This window comes from Acartia tonsa, chromosome 10 (genome assembly GCF_053477335.1).
Source record: "Acartia tonsa isolate MP-2025a chromosome 10, ASM5347733v1, whole genome shotgun sequence".
Taxonomy (NCBI): domain Eukaryota; kingdom Metazoa; phylum Arthropoda; class Copepoda; order Calanoida; family Acartiidae; genus Acartia; species Acartia tonsa.
The window spans coordinates 7,542,431-7,562,265 of record NC_137269.1 but is presented as its reverse complement, the minus strand read 5'-3'; the positions used below and the strand labels follow the sequence as shown (position 1 = coordinate 7,562,265).

The 19,835-nt window shown below is 32.6% G+C and overlaps 1 protein-coding gene across 1 annotated transcript in view; it reads right to left on the bottom strand.

The window, feature by feature from the left end:
• Positions 1-2,583: 2,583 nt before the first annotated feature.
• LOC145330415 (uncharacterized) overlaps positions 2,584-19,835 on the bottom strand; it is an 87,230-nt gene continuing 69,978 nt past the window's right edge. Inside the window, exons 12-18 of the mRNA XM_080175052.1 lie at positions 17,068-17,174; positions 15,455-15,514; positions 14,556-14,591; positions 12,546-12,629; positions 6,895-6,984; positions 6,066-6,173; positions 2,584-3,151 (exon numbers count right to left, since the gene is read on the bottom strand). Of these exons, the coding sequence (XP_080031178.1) occupies positions 3,115-3,151; positions 6,066-6,173; positions 6,895-6,984; positions 12,546-12,629; positions 14,556-14,591; positions 15,455-15,514; positions 17,068-17,174 (522 nt within the window). The 3' untranslated portion in view covers positions 2,584-3,114. The remainder of the gene's footprint in view (positions 3,152-6,065; positions 6,174-6,894; positions 6,985-12,545; positions 12,630-14,555; positions 14,592-15,454; positions 15,515-17,067; positions 17,175-19,835) is intronic.

The following is a 19,835-nucleotide window of genomic DNA, read 5'->3' as shown; positions in this document are numbered from 1 at the left end:
TCTCGCTAACTGCTCATCTGATCGGGTTCTTCTTAACAGGCTTCTCATAAGTCCCGGGAAGGTTTATAACTATTTTGGGGGAGGGTACAACCACCCTCCCAAGACCCCCCTCAACAAAAAATTTCCCCCCACCAAAAATTTTTGTTTCACTTTTTCTTTTAAAATTTAAAATAAGAAATTGGGTTATCAAATTCTACTCCCCCCTAATCAAGTGCCCGTAGAGGCCTCTAGGGGGCGTAGCCGTTAGTATCATTTAATAGCAACTAATGGTTTAAAACTCTTAAAATCAGTCAATAAATTAACAATATAATTGACAATAAATCATGAATTATTATACAAACGAAGAAAATTCGATATGTTATAATATTAATGTTTCTACGCTACTAACTGTCTGTCGCGAAGGATCTCGCTAACCGCTAAAATGATATAGTTATCCTACTCAATAAAGCTTCTTATCTGTCATAAATTGGTTTAAGGCTATTTTATTTTTATGAATTAATCTGGGTATGATTTAAGGCCATTTTTCTGCCCTCCTATATCCAATTGAATATAAAATTCATAAATGCTAGGGGCTTGGGGCTTGAGGCAGTATTAATATATAAAGAAGTAAGAACTCCTTTTGTCTGTAGCTTAAGATTTCAATAGCTGTTTATCCGATTTAGTTCACCATTTTAGGTTTCCATTTATTTACATGATAGTTTTAGGCTATTTTTATTTAAAAATGGAATAGAAGCTTTTACAACATTGCGTAAAGTTGTGAGTAAGATTTCAGTCAAAAGCGCTTATTAGGTCAAACTGTTTTTAAATATGCGTTTAATTATGGTATGTTTTCCGTCAACATTAAGAACAGTTAGACTTAATAAGCGCATTTGACTGGAATTTTACTCACAACTTTACGTGATATTGTGAAAGCTACTATTCCCTTTATAGTTTTTGTCCCTCCTGGCTTACCAGGTAGTAATAAGAGGAATATTAAAACAAACAGAATAAATAGTTTTTATTTTCACAATCTTAAATTAATAATTTAGTTTCAAATGTCTATCACATTATTAAATATTTTATCAAAATATATGTTCCTAAATTTCTATAAAACAGTTATAAATTAACAATTTAACATTCAGAAATAAAAATGAGAATGAAAAATTCTGGATAATTAAAAGAATTAAGATAATAGTAGCGAAGCAACTCTGAAAGTGTTCGATTTTTACTGTCTGACAATTCCCCATTCCTGGGACAACAAAGTATAAAGTTATAAGCGAAGCAACTCTATAATCGAGTCCTAAAAATGTAAGTATGTCCATAAACATTATCCTGTATTAAGCAACAAATTTACTCACAATTTTGCTTCGACTCTTGTAAATTTACATTATGATTATTCAGTTCTGACACTATATAAGTGTTAATGTCCGTTTATCTTACCGGTTTAGTGCTCCGCTTTTATGGATGTTGAAAAAAAATTTCTAAGAGGACATTACCCATAATTGTTTCGTTTAAAACACAATTTAAAGTATTGTAAAAAATCAGAAATAGACCCTCCACATTTTAGTTTTAAAAGAAAAAGTGTAAATTTTCTTTTTTTGAGGGGGTGGGGGGGGGGGGGGGTTCTGCGGATGGTTTCCCTAGGGAGGGTGGCGGTATCCTCCCCCAAAATAGTAATAAACCTTCTCTAGACTTATAAGAAGCTTCACAGTAAAGGAACACTATATCAATCCAGCGGTTAGAAATACACAGATAGACAAACATCCTGTTACTTTTATATAAGATTAAAATATGTTTAGATCATAAAAAAGAGAAAATCTAATAATTGCTTTAAATCCTACTTAATCAAAATATATTGAAATTTTAATTTGCTTATCTATTTTCAAGCGAAGCTTTTCTATAATTAGGGTAGGTCCGTAGGTACGTCCGTCCGTCCGCAATGGATAGCTCTTATCGTTAATTTAGACAGGTTAGAATTGTCGATATCAAACTTTGCCCGATGGTTCATATAATAATTATGTAGGATTTAGAAAGCGTAGCAACTCTATTATCGGTATCAGAAAGTCCTTACGTCCATTTTAAACATGCTAATTTCTTAGCCTTTTTACGTCAACTTTAAAAGAAATAATTGTCCTATTTATCCTATATTTGGAACAATGATTCCTAGAACAACGAGGTACAATATTTTAAGCGAAGCATCTTTAAATTCAAGGCCTAAAATGTAAGTATGTCCTTAAACAATATCCTGTATAGTAAGCAATTTTACAATTAGTTAAGACGTCCATATCGGATATCTTAAACACTTTCTGAGATTTTATAGAGTTCGCTAAAGTTTAAAATAAAAAAAAACATTGTTAAAAAAATATCAATGTACATAAATATTATACATAAGTTTTACTAATTATATACAGGGTGTTTTTTTTAATGGGAAAATAATATAACCCACTTGCCATTGACAGAAATTAATAATCTATATCTTAATTTCTTTATTTGGTTGGGGCAATTTGTATAAGAAAAAAAATACTTGGCGATTTTCACCAATTATGCCTAAAAAACCGGTTTTTCCAAAGTACCTATTTGTTTATATTCTATACTACAAATAGCATGAATATGATACATATATTTCCAAAAACTAAAGTTGATGACAATTCTAACGATATGCGTAACATTTTTCTACTATTAACACAAGCCGCGCAATTTGATTTTTAAAAACGCATGCATTTTTGCACACTCTTTAAATTGTTCATGATCCAAAAATCTTCAAAAAATAGGTACTTTGGAAAAACCGGCTTTTTATGCTTAATTTGTTGAAAATCGCCAAGTATTTTTTTCTTATACAAATTGCCCCAACCAAATAAAGAAATTAAGTTATAGATTATTAATTTCTGTCAATGGCAAGTGGGTTATATTAAGCAATACTTTTGCTCCATTAAAAAAAAACACCCTGTATTTATACATCTTTGGTTTTTTAAACATCACAAATGTTCATTGTAAAATTAACATGGCTACGTACAAAATTGCCCATAGAAGCGTAAATAAAAAGTGGTAAGTATGCATAGCATCCCTTTTTATTTTCATTTCCGCGGACAATTGCCCAAAAACCATGGAAAAGAAATTTAATATATTCTTGGTTCTTTAAACATTATCAGCGATTTCTTTTGGTACTGGGCCCCTGAAACAAAATAAAAATGATTAATCCTTAATGACAAAGTTGTTAAATGCTTTGGATTCGTAAGGATAGAAAAAAGGGGTTACCTAAAGCCATCCTAAGACCTATTTGAAGCCTCCCTAAAAATGGAGAACTTAAATATTTGGGTATAGTCCACCTTCGTTTTTTCACAGTACCTTTTCTCTTATTTCTAGACCCTGCGGGGGACTCTAACCCTGGGGGGCAAATTACCTAATTCTGTGGGGCAATCACCTAACCCAATACAACCTAACCTAACCTAAAACAACCTATAAAACCCATTTAAAAAATACAAAATACAAATAAAAAGGGGCGTTGCCGCGAAAGGGACTATACCCAAACATTTTTAATAATTATCGAAATATCAAGCTACAGACAATAAAGATTACTACTTTATGCTTTAACTAGCGGCTACGCCCCTAGAGGCCTCTAGTGACATTTAATTTTTTTTTATTTTAAACATATAATTTGAGAAATAATTTGTCTATGGTCAATCAGCTGTTAAATTCTTGTCTCTACGCAGCGCCACTACGCTAGCGACACTATTCGGCGGGAATATTTCAATTTTTTTCGATTTTATTGTGATTTGGGAGGGTGGTTGTACCCTTCTAAAGAATAGTTATAAACTTTCCAAGGACCAATGAGAAGCTACCCTGTTAAGGAGAACCTGATCGGTTCAGTGGTTAGCGAGATCCTTCGGTACAGACACACAGACACACAGATACACAGACAAACAGACAAACATCCTGTTACTTTAGTATAAGGATTTAAATATATATTGTTTGTTTCTTTTTAAGCCTAACGTAATCTTAAGTTTAAACCGTATAAAAATATCGATTTAGATTTTTCAAAAAATCTATCAAAATATGTTAGAATAGAATTTTACGAAACTGCTAGAGTACGAAATAAATTCAATAATATGCTAATTTAATATAAAAGAAGAAATTTGGTGGCAAAATCCTGTTTTTTATTCAAGGATTTCCAGTAAACAAATCCCCCCTCAAATTTTGTCCGATGCACCAACTACTACAAGGAGAACTGTATCGGTTCAGCGGTAAGCGAGATACTTCAGTACATACCGACCGATAGAATCCTGTTACTTGTTTATTAGGATTAATTGTGAGAACGTTTTAAAGCTTTAATTGCATTATCTAAGCTTGAAAAAAACACGTAATGGCACTGTGTGTTATAATATTCAAATAATGGATAACTTTTTTCACCGGAAATGTTATATCAAAAAATTAATTTAGAAAGATGGACAACAAGAATTAATGCATCCATAGCTTAGTAAACTAAGTTTTATTGTAATTTTGAAAGAGAATTAGAGAACTTCTTTCAACTAATCCTTATGACCCTTGCATCTATGTCTTAACTAGGAGGAGTAATAAGTTTAGCCTATATATATTTGAAGCTTTTTATAGTGCCTATAAAAATGACGTCATACTGGCCTACAATTGGTCAATTGAAATGTATACTTGCCTGCCATTGGTAATTAGATCTTTTTCTTTATCTTTTATAAATATTGTAACGTATCTGACTTGCAACAGTAGAAATAATTTTGAGAACTCTCACAAAAACATACATTACATTCAAGGGATTGTTTAATTGTAAGGGATGAATAGAAATCATACACTATCAAATGCATTGTTTAAGTCTAAACTCCACAAATTAGTAAATCTTTATTGGGTGTCCCTTACTTTGTAAGTAGGGAGGGAGGGGACATTGGACTGTAAACTTATTTACATTTCTCTCATTCGTTGGTTTAAAACTTTTTGGACTTGATTGATTTGTACCAACTATCAGTCTCTAAAATTTAATCCAATAATTCTTAGTTTTTAAATCTAATTTTTTTAGTAAAATATTTAAAATAAGCTAAAGAAAAGCTATGTTAATATTCAATACGCTATTTCTGTATAACTAATATTTAATCTAAAGATATATAAATATGATATTATATATTTAATTTGCTTATAATCAGAATTATCAAATTTGATGTTTAAATAATAACCAAATATTTTTTTGCAATATAATGATTTATAATTTTGTAAATTTGATCATGGATTTTTCAAAAGCAAATATCTTAATAAAAAATATCCCAATCTTATTGGATTTTGGTTTGATTTTAACATCGTTTGTAATCCTTATACTAAAGTAACAGGATGTGTGTGTCTGTGTGTTTGTAGTTAAGGATCTCGCTAACCGCTGAACTGATCGGGTTCTCCTTAACAGGATAGCTTCTCATAGGTTTATAACTATTTTGGGGGAGGGTACCACCACCCTCCCAAGAGAAATAAAAAAATCGAAAAAAATTTAGATATTTGAGAGACTTGATCGTAACATAAAGAGGTTTCATACAATTTGAAAGCAATAAAGAGGTATCGTATAGACTTAAACAAAAAAAAACATTTAAAGTGCCACTAGAGGCCTCTAGGGGGCGTAGCCACTAGTAAGGATTAAGGTACTCTTAAAGAAAAAAAATATCCCAATGTTCATATTTTTTCTTTCAAGGATTTATATGAATATTTTCATATATCTCAATACATATATAAAATTTTCAATTTCTCTAAAAGAAAAAGTGAATAAATTGGCTGGGGTTCATTTTATTCTCTTGAAAGGGTGGTGTTACCCTCCCTTAAAATAGTTACAAAGCTCCCAAGGATCTATGAGAAGCTACACTGTAAAGAAGAACCATGTCGGTTCTTTGGTTAGATCCTTTAGTACACCCAGAAAGCTACACACAAAGACACACAATCATCCTGTTACTTGTGACGTCATAAAATGAGAGACTATCCATCTCTTTTTTAGGGCTTTTCTTTCCGACTTTTCCTTTCATCTCCCTTATTTTTATGACGTCACATGGCTGGTTTTTGAGACACTTTGTCCACTGTCAGCTACATACCTTGCTCTAATAGTAGACAGAGCGAAGAAATCCGCATTTTGGCTCTGTCGCGAAGACGACCTTCGTTTGAACGTGCTTCGCGCGGAATCCATCAACACTGTCCGAAATCTATAATTATTCATATTATTAAAGGGGAAGGATTTCTCATTGAATATGTTGGATCTTCAATATCTTGTAAATAGCTGGAATGATTATAGTCTCCTTATGGGATTTTATCTATAGATACATGTATCGATCTATCTGTCTGACCATTTGTTTGTGTTTTTCTATCTATAAGTTTATCTATCTGTATAACTAGGGGCTACGCATTTAGAGGCCTCTAGGGGCACTTGATCTGGTAGGGGGTTGAATTGTACCCCACCCTATTTTTAATTTTAGTTTTAAAAAGAAAAAGTAAAAACATTTTTGGGAGGATATATTTTAGAGTGTGGGGGGGGGGCGGGGGTACCCTCCCCAAAATAGCTTTAAACCTTCTCAGGACCTATGAAAAGCTACAATGTAAAGGAGAACCGTATCGGTTTAGCGGTTAGCGGGTACAGACAGAGAGAGATCTTGTTACTTTAAGATAAGGACTAGCAGCTACGCCCCTAGAGGCCTCTAGGGGCATTTTTAATTTTAGTTAAAAAATAAAGGAATTTTTTGGGGGGGTATTTTTTATATTTTTTGGGGGGGTTGGGGGTGTTCTAATCCCCAAGAAAATAGTTATGAACCTTCCCAGGACCTATGAGAAGCTACCCTGTTAAGGATAATCCGATCAGTTCAGCGGTTAGCGAGATTCTTCGGTACAGACACAGAAACACACATCCTGTTACTTTTAAATGAGGATTACCTGGAACCAGTGAGACAGTATATTACAAAGTTAATTGATGCATTGAATAGCCCGGCGGGCTCAACCATTAGATTTGTCACCCGTAGCCATCTAAACAAAATTAGGGTATAGTCACTTTCGTGGCAACGCTCCTTAAGGGGCGATTAGTCGTACGTATTTTTAAAATGGCTCTTAATAGGTTATTTTAGGTTAGGTTAGGTTATATTGGGTTAGGTGATTGCCCCGAAGGGTTAGAGCCAACCGCAGGGGCTAGAAATAGGAGAAAAGTTACTGTGAAATACAAAGGAATCACCCCTTAAGGGGCGTTGCCACCAAAGGGACTATACCCCAAAATTATCATTATTAGGAAAATTCTTGTTCTTTAAAAAAAAAATTATATCATGGAAAGAAAACGAAGGAGCGGGTTTCGTCGTATTTTCACAGTAGCTTTTGTTAGGTTATTTTAGGTTAGGTTATGTAAATGTTAATGATTGTCATGCAGTGTTAGTAAATCTGTCCCCGCAGGAGAAGTAGGATAAAGGCGACTGTGAAAATACGACGAAACCCGCTACTTGGTTTTCTTTCCTTGAGCCAAATTTTGTTATTTGGCTGATATCATTTTGTAAGAATTTTGTCATTACTTAAGATCCCATAAATTATTAAAGTTATTTTATTTATATTAATGTTTTCAATATATTAAGATCGATATATTTAAAAGCGAAACTTTTCTATAATTAGGGTAGGTCCGTACCTCCGTTCGAGATAGATAGCTTTTATTCGTTAATTTAGACATGTTAGAATTGTCCTATCGATTTCAAACTTTGCATGATTATTTCTTTAGTAGTAAGGTACGATTTAGAAAGCATAGCAACTCTATAATCATTACCAGAATGTCCGTACGTCCATTTTAAACATGTTGATTTTTCTACTTTTTTAACAACAAATTTTTAAGTGATCTAATTATCCGTTTGATTGATTCCTGTGACAACAAAAAAACTATATTATAAGCGAAGCAACTATATGATCCAGTCCTAAGTATAAGTATGTCCATAAACATTATCCTGTATCAAGCAGTTTTTCAACAAATTTACTTACAATTTTGCTTCGACTCTTATACTTTTATATTCTGATTATTCTGTTCAGACACTATACAAGTGTTACTGTCCTACCGTTTCAGTGCTTCGCTTTTATGGATGTTGTCATTCTTGTTAAATCAATAAATTATTATTGTTTAAACTTGGTCACTAGAAAACGTCATCCCAGAAACATTTCGGCCTCCGTGATCACGTTTTTCATCATTCAAAAAATATTGTCTTATAATAAATTTAAAATGGTGCTAATGATACACATTTTTGTCTGAGTTGAAAACCTATTTTTAGTCAATCTACATACTTTTTTAAAAATCAAATGTTTTTTTCAATGATAACCATTAAGTTGCAATCAAAATATAGTGCCAGACAAAAAAATGACCAATGATAGGCCAATACACAGACAGGCAAGTATACATTTTTATAGACCAATGGTAGGCCAATATGAGATATTTTTTTAGGAACTATAAAAAGCTTCTAAGGTGGTTTTAGAACAGTCTTACTGTATTATGTAGTTTATGAAAACAAAAACAAAATATTTATTATATGATATACGTTTTTTTGCGTTAGAATTAGATATAATGAATTTTATCTTTAAATATCAGGGATATTAAACTCCAAATGAAAATAATTTTTAGCATTGGAAGCATATTGAATTTTCTAATAAATATATCTTCAATAGCAGCTGAGTTGTACATTTTTCATGACAATCATCAAATCCATCTTTAATGGCATCCAAGAAAATGACATTGCTTGCAGACTGACAGTGAAACAATAATTTAATTTATAGAGTAGCTTTGCCCCTAAAAAGCCAACTTTATCATTTGACAATAGAAACACAAAAAGTTAAAATGATTAGAAAGTCAAATCTATATTTTAGTATGTATAATCCCAGGTTTAAAGATGTACGTATGTATGTAAAGTATAAAATATCAATCTGTTCAAAATATACAGATACACAGTAAGATAAGGGACAATTGGATGTTTATTACACTAGTCCCCAAGGTTTTATAATAACGTTTTCTTATTAGTTGGCATAACAACTTTGGGGACTTTTAATGAATTTTGATTGGTTGCTTTATTAAGTTGAGTGTTCTAACGTTTCAACCACAAATTGTAATCTACAGAAGGGGTAATTTTTTGTATTAACCTTTAACAGTCGGGCCCCTTGCCGCACCTTAATTTTTAAAGCTAGAAAACAATTTTTTTTGCAGAAAATGTTTATTTTTATTTAAATTTTATATTTGAAATATCAAAACATAAGTTTTAGCGGCCGCAGCTGTACTTGGCAGCTGCCAGCCGCCGCAGTCGGCGGTCGGCGGGAAAACGGCGGCGGATCTTTATGAAATTTTAATACATTATGTAGACATGTAAGAAAAGCTTAAGTTTAAAATTTGAAGTCTCTAAGTCAAAAATTGCGGACACAGGAGCATTTTAAAGATTTCTAGAGACCTGGAGGATCAGGACCTGCAGGATCATACCTGGAACCTGAAATTGACTTGAACACCTGTAATTAATATGAGAATGTACTACTAGAGGATATTTTAGTATTTTGGTAAGATAAAATGCTTTGTTTAAGTCAAAAACAAATTTTTGTTCTTTACCTGGATGACCCTGCCAGGTTTGCTGGCATCCTGTGCCCGCCAGGATGGAGATATTCAAAAAATTCCAACTCTTAGTTATGTGTCATACCCATACTTAAAAAGTCAAGCTGTTTGGGCTCTTTATCTTTCACACACAGAAAATGAGATAGAAAAAACCGGATGGGGGGGCGTTAAACGCCCCCCCCCCCCCGACCGTTAAGGGTTAACATTAGGGATGTACATCAATTTATCGGCCATTGTCTTATACCTTTATATCCCTGACAGATACACATGTAGGCAAAATCAGTGTTGCAGCTACAATATAATTAGTGTCTGATTGTCCGTTTGTTCATGACAGAAACTTTTCCAAAATATACAAAAAAAAACAGCCAAAAATAAATTCGCACCATAAGGAATTTTTCATCGTACAATTTTTTGGCCGTCTTGATTTTAAATATTACCATTTTAATATCTGTCAGTAAAAATTTAAGAGTAAAACACTAGAGAGGGAAAGGGTTATAACACAGCCAAGCAGCAGGAAATAATTTGCTAGCAGACGAATAAGGTCATTGAAAAGGGAAGAAGTTATCTATAGATACTATAGATCTGTTGCAAAATACATAATTTTTCTTATGTTGGAATTAATTATACGATAGTTGTGAATAAACCCAATAAAATGACTAAATTACCAAATTCTGGCCATTCTGTATGATTCCATTTTTATAGGCACTATAAAAGGCTTAAATAGTTAATTGTTATCTAAATACTGAGTCATAGAGTGTACGTCTGCCCAACAAGACAACTCACAAATTCATAAACTTATAGAGTAGCTACTATACAAGAGAATTAGTTTATCTATGCTAGATCAGTAGCTACTATACAATTGTGTGTTACCTTGGTATTATGGGAAGCTGGTGTATGTCCTTACAATACTGAATTAGTTTATCTATGCTAGATCTGTAGAGTAGCTACTATGCAATTGTGTGTTACCTTGGTATTATGGGAAGTTGGTGTATGTCCTTACAATACTGAATTAGTTTATCTATGCTAGATCTGTAGAGTAGCTACTATACAATTGTGTGTTACCTTGGTATTATGGGAAGTTGGTGAATATCTTTACAATACTGAATTAGTTTTCTATGCTAGATCTATAGAGTAGCTACTATATAATTGTGTGTTACCTTGGTATTATGGGAAGTTGGTGTATGTCCTTACAATACTGAATTAGTTTATCTATGCTAGATCTGTAGAGTAGCTACTATATAATTGTGTGTTACCTTGGTATTATGGGAAGTTGGTGTATGTCCTTACAATACTGAATTAGTTTATCTATGCTAGATCTGTAGAGTAGTTACTATATAATTGTGTGTTACCTTGGTATTATGGGAAGTTGGTGAATATCTTTACAATACTGAATTAGTTATCTATGCTAGATCTGTAGAGTAGCTACTATACAATTGTGTGTTACCTTTGTATTATGGGAAGCTGGTGAATATCTTTACAATACTGAATTAGTTTTCTATGCTAGATCTATAGAGTAGCTACTATATAATTGTGTGTTACCTTGGTATTATGGGAAGTTGGTGTATGTCCTTACAATACTGAATTAGTTTATCTATGCTAGATCTGTAGAGTAGCTACTATATAATTGTGTGTTACCTTGGTATTATGGGAAGTTGGTGTATGTCCTTACAATACTGAATTAGTTTATCTATGCTAGATCTGTAGAGTAGCTACTATATAATTGTGTGTTACCTTGGTATTATGGGAAGTTGGTGTATGTCCTTACAATACTGAATTAGTTTATCTATGCTAGATCTGTAGAGTAGCTACTATACAATTGTGTGTTACCTTGGTATTATGGGAAGTTGGTGTATGTCCTTACAATACTGAATAAGTTATCTATGCTAGATCTGTAGAGTAGCTACTATACAATTGTGTGTTACCTTGGTATTATGGGAAGTTGGTGTATGTCCTTACAATACTGAATTAGTTTATATATGCTAGATCTGTAGAGTAGCTACTATATAATTGTGTGTTACCTTGGTATTATGGGAAGTTGGTGTATGTCCTTACAATACTGAATTAGTTTATCTATGCTAGATCTATAGAGTAGCTACTATGCAATTGTGTGTTACCTTGGAATTATGGGAAGTTGGTGTATGTCCTTACAATACTAAATTAGTTTATCTATGCTAGATCTATAGAGTAGCTACTATGCAATTGTGTGTTACCTTGGAATTATGGGAAGTTGGTGTATGTCCTTAAAATACTGAATTAGTTTATCTATACTAGATCTGTAGAGTAGCTACTATGCAATTGTGTGTTACCTTGGTATTATGGGAAGTTGGTGTATGTCCTTACAATACTGAATTAATTATCTATGCTAGATCTGTAGAGTAGCTACTATGCAATTGTGTGTTACCTTGGAATTATGGGAAGTTGGTGTATGTCCTTACAATACTGAATAAGTTTATCTATGCTAGATCTATAGAGTAGCTACTATGCAATTGTGTGTTACCTTGGTATTATGGGAAGTTGGTGTATGTCCTTACAATACTGAATTAGTTTATATATGCTAGATCTGTAGAGTAGCTACTATACAATTGTGTGTTACCTTGGTATTATGGGAAGTTGGTGTATGTCCTTACAATACTGAATTAGTTTATCTATGCTAGATCTGTAGAGTAGCTACTATACAATTGTGTGTTACCTTGGTATTATGGGAAGTTGGTGTATGTCCTTACAATACTGAATTAGTTTATCTATGCTAGATCTGTAGAGTAGTTACTATATAATTGTGTGTTACCTTGGTATTATGGGAAGTTGGTGTATGTCCTTACAATACTGAATTAGTTTATCTATGCTAGATCTGTAGAGTAGCTACTATACAATTGTGTGTTACCTTTGTATTATGGGAAGTTGGTGTATGTCCTTACAATACTGAATTAGTTTATCTATGCTAGATCTGTAGAGTAGCTACTATGCAATTGTGTGTTACCTTGGTATTATGGGAAGCTGGTGTATGTCCTTACAATACTGAATTAGTTTATCTATGCTAGATCTGTAGACTTGATCAGGTATTCTACATAATCACATTTACATCAAATAATATCAAAATTACATTTTTTGTGAAAAGAGAAGCTTTTTTTTCTATAACTAAGGGTTGGTCCGAACATCTGTACATGACGGATAGCTTTTAACATCACTTTGGACATGTTAGAATTGTCATGTCAATTTCAAACTTTGAATGCTGATTTGTGTAACAATTTAGAAAGCGTATCAACTCTGTAATTGTTACCAGAGAGTCACAAGTCCATTTAAATCATGCTGAGCTTTAACTCTTTTTTGACAACATTTTTAGTGCGATATAGTTATACTCTTCATATGAATTTCGGAAAAATAATTCCTAGAACAACAAGGCACAATATGACAAGCGAAGCATCTCTCTCTAATCAAGCCCTAGACTGTAATTATGTCCATAAACAATATCCTGTTTTTTTTTTTTTGCAATTTTGCAACAAATTTACATACAATTTGGATAGATCAAATCTGCTAATATCAAAAGTACCCATGTTGGTTTGTCTTATCGTCTGATTTTAGAGCTTCGCTTGTATGATTGTTGCCATTCTTTTTTTTTTATAGTCATTTGTATTTATTCATATAAAAGCTCTACATTTCTTCGATTTTTTACTGTAGGATATATTGAGAACTGGGTAGCTCCCCCCTTATCAGTTATTTGAAAAAGAATGAGAGGGGTGGATGGTTTCAGTAATCGAAACTTTGTAAGAATTTTGAGTATAGTCCCTTTCATGACAGATCCTCTTAATGGGCGTTTTTTTGTATTTTCACAGCATATTTTCTGCTAGTTCTAGCCCCTGCGGGGTCAATAATTACCTAACAATGTGGGGCAATCACCTAACCTACCCTAAAATAACTTATTAGAAGCTAATGTGAAATTACGACGAAACGTCCCTTAAGAGGCGTTGATACGGAAGGGACTATACCCGATTACTCTTCTTTTTTAGGGGGTGGGGGGGGGGTGAAAGGGTGCAATCGCGAAGTGCAATATAATGTAGAAAGATTTTACCAATTTTTCAATAAACTTTCCAAAATATTATTTTTGTATAAATGAATATGTAATATCCTTTTAAAAACGAAGCTTTAATAATCAGAAAATAGATAAAATGATCTGAACTCTTTTTCTATTCAAATTTTCTCTTGAATTTGAATATTTAAACTCACAATAAAGTTGGGAAGTGAAGTAGGCAGCGATCTAAGACAATGGCCGATAAATTGATGTACATCCCCAATGATGAAATACATAATTACCCCTTCTGTAGTTAAAATTAGTGGTTAAAACGTTTGAACCTTCAACTTAATAAACCAACCAATCAAAATTTAGTAAATTCATAAAAATGATAACATTATGATCATGATGTTGATAATCCAACGAAAAAGAAAAAGTTATTGTAAAAATTTGGGGACAGCCTATTAGAATTAGATCTATTTGTATAACAAAGTAATCTTAGATTTGATTTTAAGCAAAGATACATAAGCTTAACTTCCTAACTGCCATATGGTTATGAAAGTTATAACGGTTCTCTAGAACGAATTATTTTCACAAATCTAAATATATTAAAAAGCGTTATCCAAATTCGTTTTGAAAGTGAAGCTGCTCTAAAAAAACTGTATTGTAAGTTGTAAAAATAATAAAAACTTGTAAATTGATATACATTATATATTCAAAATGATGATGCACAAAATTACCCCTTCTGTAGATTGCAATCAGTGGTTGAAACTTTTGGACACTCAGCTTAATGAACCAATCGATCAAAATTCAGTAAAAGTCCCCAAGGGTGTGAAGCCATTGAATAAGAAAAGGTTATTTCAACACTTTGGGGATTAGTGTAATAAACATTCGTACAATTGTACAGCTTATGTACTGCACGAAAACGGACTCTAAATTTGCCTGTCATCATTAACTCAGCCATTATTTGATGTATCATGCCTGAGACTGTGTGTAAACAGGAACAGCAGAACAATACTGAAAAAAAACAGAATTGAATAATACCTTCAAGACCAGTGACTTCGCCCATTGAGGGTAAGTTTAAAAAAGGAGGTAAAAAGATAAACAATCATGCTTTTTTACAATTTCAAGGTGAATTTACCGCCCCGTTCCTGAAATATTGCATAAAACCTAATATTAAACAAGTTCCGCAAAATATTTGTTTACAAGATTCTACTGGACACATTCATAATATACATTTACGTACTTTGCTATAAAGAATTTAAAATCAAAAGTTAGATAATAGTTATTTCTCGCATCGTATTATAAACAGCTTTCCGTGGATATAAAATACGAGGAATCTTGGGGCTAACAAAAACTGGTTATAATCTTATAATTGTATATTTTTATATTCGTGGAAAACTGGTTTGAAAAAACGATGCTAGACATAATTTTTCAGTATGTCTGAGAACCGGTTCTAATCCACCGGGTAATACTAGGTTTCGAAGCTATACGGGAAAAGCTATTAAATAAATACATTTTCAAAAATTTACTAAGATATAAAATTGATGGGTTTAATTTTGACTGCTGTCAACCCGGTGTATTAGGTTAAGTAACAAATCAGACAACCAACCCTTTGATTGCACGTCATTTGTCTGCGAAGTCCTTACTGTGCATAGTAATAAGTTGCACTTTTTGGGGGCTTAGGAATTTCCCATACTCTAACTATAAATGTCGTGCACCTAACATAGTAGCAGTAGGAGTGTCTTTAGTTATGACCAGGTCTTATGACGAGATTCGAACAAATTACCTCCCCGACGACAAGCGAGTGCGCTACGTGTTGAGCTACGGTCGCTTGTTAAACTGACGTAGTAACTTTATATATAAATGTAAATTATCACCTGCCCAACATTGTAGCAAAGCTCCGCTCCCTGTCTGTTGCATTCGCGTTCGTCCGCAAACTAAAATTCAATAATAGTTATTTTGCATCGTATCATAGACAGCTTTCCGTTGGTATCAAAAAGAAAAAAATATAGATTTTATCCTCGAGGGGCCGAAGTCCAGGGCTAACAAAACTGGTATAAACTTTTTTCTTTTCTTTTTGATATTCGTGGAAAATTGTCTGTAGTACGATGCTATAAATCCTTTACAGTATGGCTGAGAACCAGTTCTAATCCAGTTGATACCAATCGGTTTCGAAGCTATGCTTGAAAAAAAGTTTAATGTCGATTTTAAAATCAAATATATACAGAATTTGAATAACAGTACAGCAACGAAATTTTGCAATACAAAAATTTGATATTTAAAATAAAAAACCCAAAAATTGAATAGCCAAGAAAAAAATAAATGAAAAAATGGGCTAAGTGAGCTATAGAGCAGGGTTGAATATTAAAATATGATTTTTGAAGAAAAACAAATCACGAAACCTTTCAATAAACAAATATATTAGAACGCAAATTCGAAAATATTTAAAAGTTATTGAGTTCTCGATAAATTTAGCTAGAATGAACATTTGATACCTTTTTAAAGAATGATATAATATTAATATGATATGTAATATAAAAAAAACGCTCTTTAAAAAAATATTTCACTGTATTTTTTAAAAAGAAACTATTTTATATAATACTAGTAGCTGGGCCCCTAGCATCTAGAGGCTCTATATTAAATTATTTTAAAAATGCCAAAAAACCATTGACATTCCAAGACTTATCTCATAAAGTAAAATGGCCCAAAACCACTCGGCGACCGATGAATATGGGAGAACTAAATAGGTTCAGTAGTTAGAGAATTCTTAAACTTCAGACAAAAAAAACCTTACTACTTTATATTATAGGCAAGGGCGTCCAAGCTTTTTCATTGGGGGGGGGGGGGAGATCTTTATATCATATAGACAAGGACGTCAAAGCTTTGAATTTTTTTTTGGAAGGGGGGGGGGGGGGGTGGGGGAAATTCAAACTTCAAAATTTATTTGGGGGTGTAATCACTCATTGGATTATAGGATAAGTATAGTAGAAAATATAAAAGATCGGAATATTCAAAATATATTATATAATGACTGGCGAAAAAGTTAAGGGCAAAAATGTTTTCTCTGAAATGTATAGTATTAACATTTTGTTGACATTTAAAAGCAAGACAATCGAACAAAGAACGTGTCCTAACATTGTGATTTTGTTTTAACCCATTCGTGATGAGCTCCCAAAGTTAAAGTTTTGATTCACCGGGCTTCAACAAAATAGATTTTTTCAACAATTACTCAAAAAAAGTAAGGTGTTCATAATGACAATTTTCTTCTTTTTTTGTTGCGTTTTAGTACCTTAAAACCAACTTAATTTAAAACAAAAATAAACGAAAATTTCTTAAAAAATAAGAGGTCTACAAAAAAAACCGATCGCATATCTAAATTCTATGGATTATTTTACATATACTACTTACTAAGCACCGACTAGCTTTAAAAAAGAAATCACAAAAGTTAGGACACGTTCTTTAGTTGAATCGTTGCAGTTCTATAATTCACCTGTTTCTACTGTTTCTAATAGTGACAAAAATCCGCAGGTTCAATATGATGAGCATTACCAGGGGAAGGTAGATGGTGAACAGCGGCTTCAGGTAGTCAAACCAGGCCTGAAAGATATCAAGAATCCTTAGAAGTAAGTGACAGGATATTTGTCTGTTTGTCTATGTGTCTGTTTGTTTGTCTGTAGAAAAGGATCTCGCTAACCGCTATTCTTAACGGATAGCTTTTCATAGGTCTGGGAAGGTTTATAACTATTTTGGGGGAGGGTACCACCACCCTTCCCAGAGAATGAGATATCGACAAAAATAAAGAAAACGTCGCCCTGCGGAAATTTTTGCAATTAGCTAAAAATATAACTAACACCATCTATCGGCGAAAAAAATATTTTTTTGGTAAATAGCTGATTTTATAATAGATTGAAAAGAAATGATGATACAAATATTACCTCTTCTGTTGATTACTATTAATGGATGAAACGTTTAAATACACATCTTAATTAACAAACCAATCAAAATTTACTATAGTCCCCAAAAGATGTTAAGCCAAAGAATAAGAAAACGTTATTATAAAACATTTGGGACTAGTGTAATGAACAGCCCATTGTCCCCTCTCTCTTTGATATAGTTTAATTGTTTAATTGGGTTAGGTTAGGTTATATTTGGTAAGTGCACAGCATCAATAGGCCCCTTGGGATTAGGGCGACTTAAGATAGTTAGGCACAATATTAATTTAATTTTCTTTTAGAAAAATGAGGAGGAGGGGTAATCTGTGCTCGCTAGGCACTTTCAGGAAAATCACCGATAGGACAATGAACGATTATTATATCTTCTACCGAATTACAAGTGCATTTGTTTACAAGCCTTTTATTTTTTTTAAAGTCACACAACCTGTTAGTTAAATAATAATTTACTGCTTTTTAAAAGCGAAGCTTTTCTATAATTAGGGTCAGTCCGTCCGTACGTCCGTCCGTCCGTCCGTCACGGATAGCTTTTTTCGTTAATTTAGACATGTTAGAATTGTCCTATCGATTTCAAATGGTGATTCCTTTAGTATTTAGGTACGATTTAGAAAGCGTAGCAACTCTATAATCATTACCAAAATGTCCGTACGTCCATTTTAAACATGTTGATTTTTTTACTTTTTTAAATAGCTTTTTTTCGTTAATTTGGGCATGTTATAATTGTCCTATCGATTTCAAATTTTGCATGGTGATTCCTATAATAGTTAGGTACGAGTTAAAAAGCGTTGCAACTCTATAACCATTACCAGAATGTCCAAACGTCCATTTTAAACATGTTGATTTTTTTTACATTTTTATCAACAAATTTGTATGTGACCTAATTATCCGATTAGTCTGATTTTTGGTATACTGATTCCTGGGACAACAAAGTAAAATATTATAAGCGAAGCAACTCTTTAATCAAGTCCTAAAAATGTAAGTATGTCCATAATCATTATCCTGTATCAAGCAGTTTTTTTTTAACAAATTTACTTACAATTTTGCTTTGACTCTTATACATTCGCATTCTGATTATTTCGTTCTGACATTATACAAGTGTTAATGTCCGTTTGTCCTATCGTTTCAGAGCTTCGCTTTTATGGATGTTGTCATTCTTGTTTCTTCAAAACTATTGTTAACTTTCACCAACAACGAAATTAATTCGACAGAAATCACGAAACCTATGTGTGATTTTTTCAGCTGTTATTGGAGGGCAACACTTAGTAGAATTGACGACCTTTTTATCTGCCTCTAAAGTAGCGGGACAAAGTGTCTAAAAAGTTAGCCATGTGACGTCATAAAAATGAGGGAGCTGAGAGGAGAAGTGAGAAAGAAAACCCCTAAAAAAAGAGATGGATAATTGCAAATTTTTATGACACTTTGTCCCGATGCCCCCCAAATATTATTTTAGATTTATTTCGCTTGTTGGCCATACCTTATTCCTGGTTAATTTTCCAGTGCTGCGCTACTTATAAACATCATTATCCTTGTTTATCTAGCATTGGTATGTTGTACGTACTTAAGACTATTACAGTTAGGGAGTTGAATACATTTTTATAGAAGCAGAAATATAATCTATGATTACGGTTTTGACCCTCTAAAAAAAGGAATCTACCATTCCACTTTCCCCTCTCGTGGTGATATTATCATCAATGCCGATATGATTTTTGTAATCTACCATTCCAATTTTGCCTCTCTTGGTGATGATATCATCAATGCCGATATGATTTTTCTCATGTACCATTCCACTTTCAAGAGAGGTGAAACTGGAATGGTGGTTTACACTTTTAACATCAACAAAATTGAAATCATACATACTATTTTTGAATTAGGTTAATAGTAGGAATGTATAAAATACTATTTATAATTCAAAAATTTTTATGTAAAATAAAAATAATATCTAGAATATACAATTACTATTATGTCGATTTAAATAAGGAAATCAATGTTTATGAATATGCTGATATGTAAACATAAATGTTCCATTCCAGTTTCGCCTCTATTGAAAGTGGAATGGTACATTTCAAAAATCGTATCGGCGTTGATGATATCATCACCAAGAGAGGGGAAAGTGGAATGGTAGATTACGTTTTTTAGAGGGTCAAAACCGTAATCATAGATTATATTTCTGCTTCTATAAAAATGGATTCAACTCCCTAACTGTTGTTGTATATTTCATCCATCATTTTGTATGCACACAAAACGTATTTTTAATTAATATTTTTATATTTATTGAAATACTTATATTTATGTTTTTAATGATATTTTA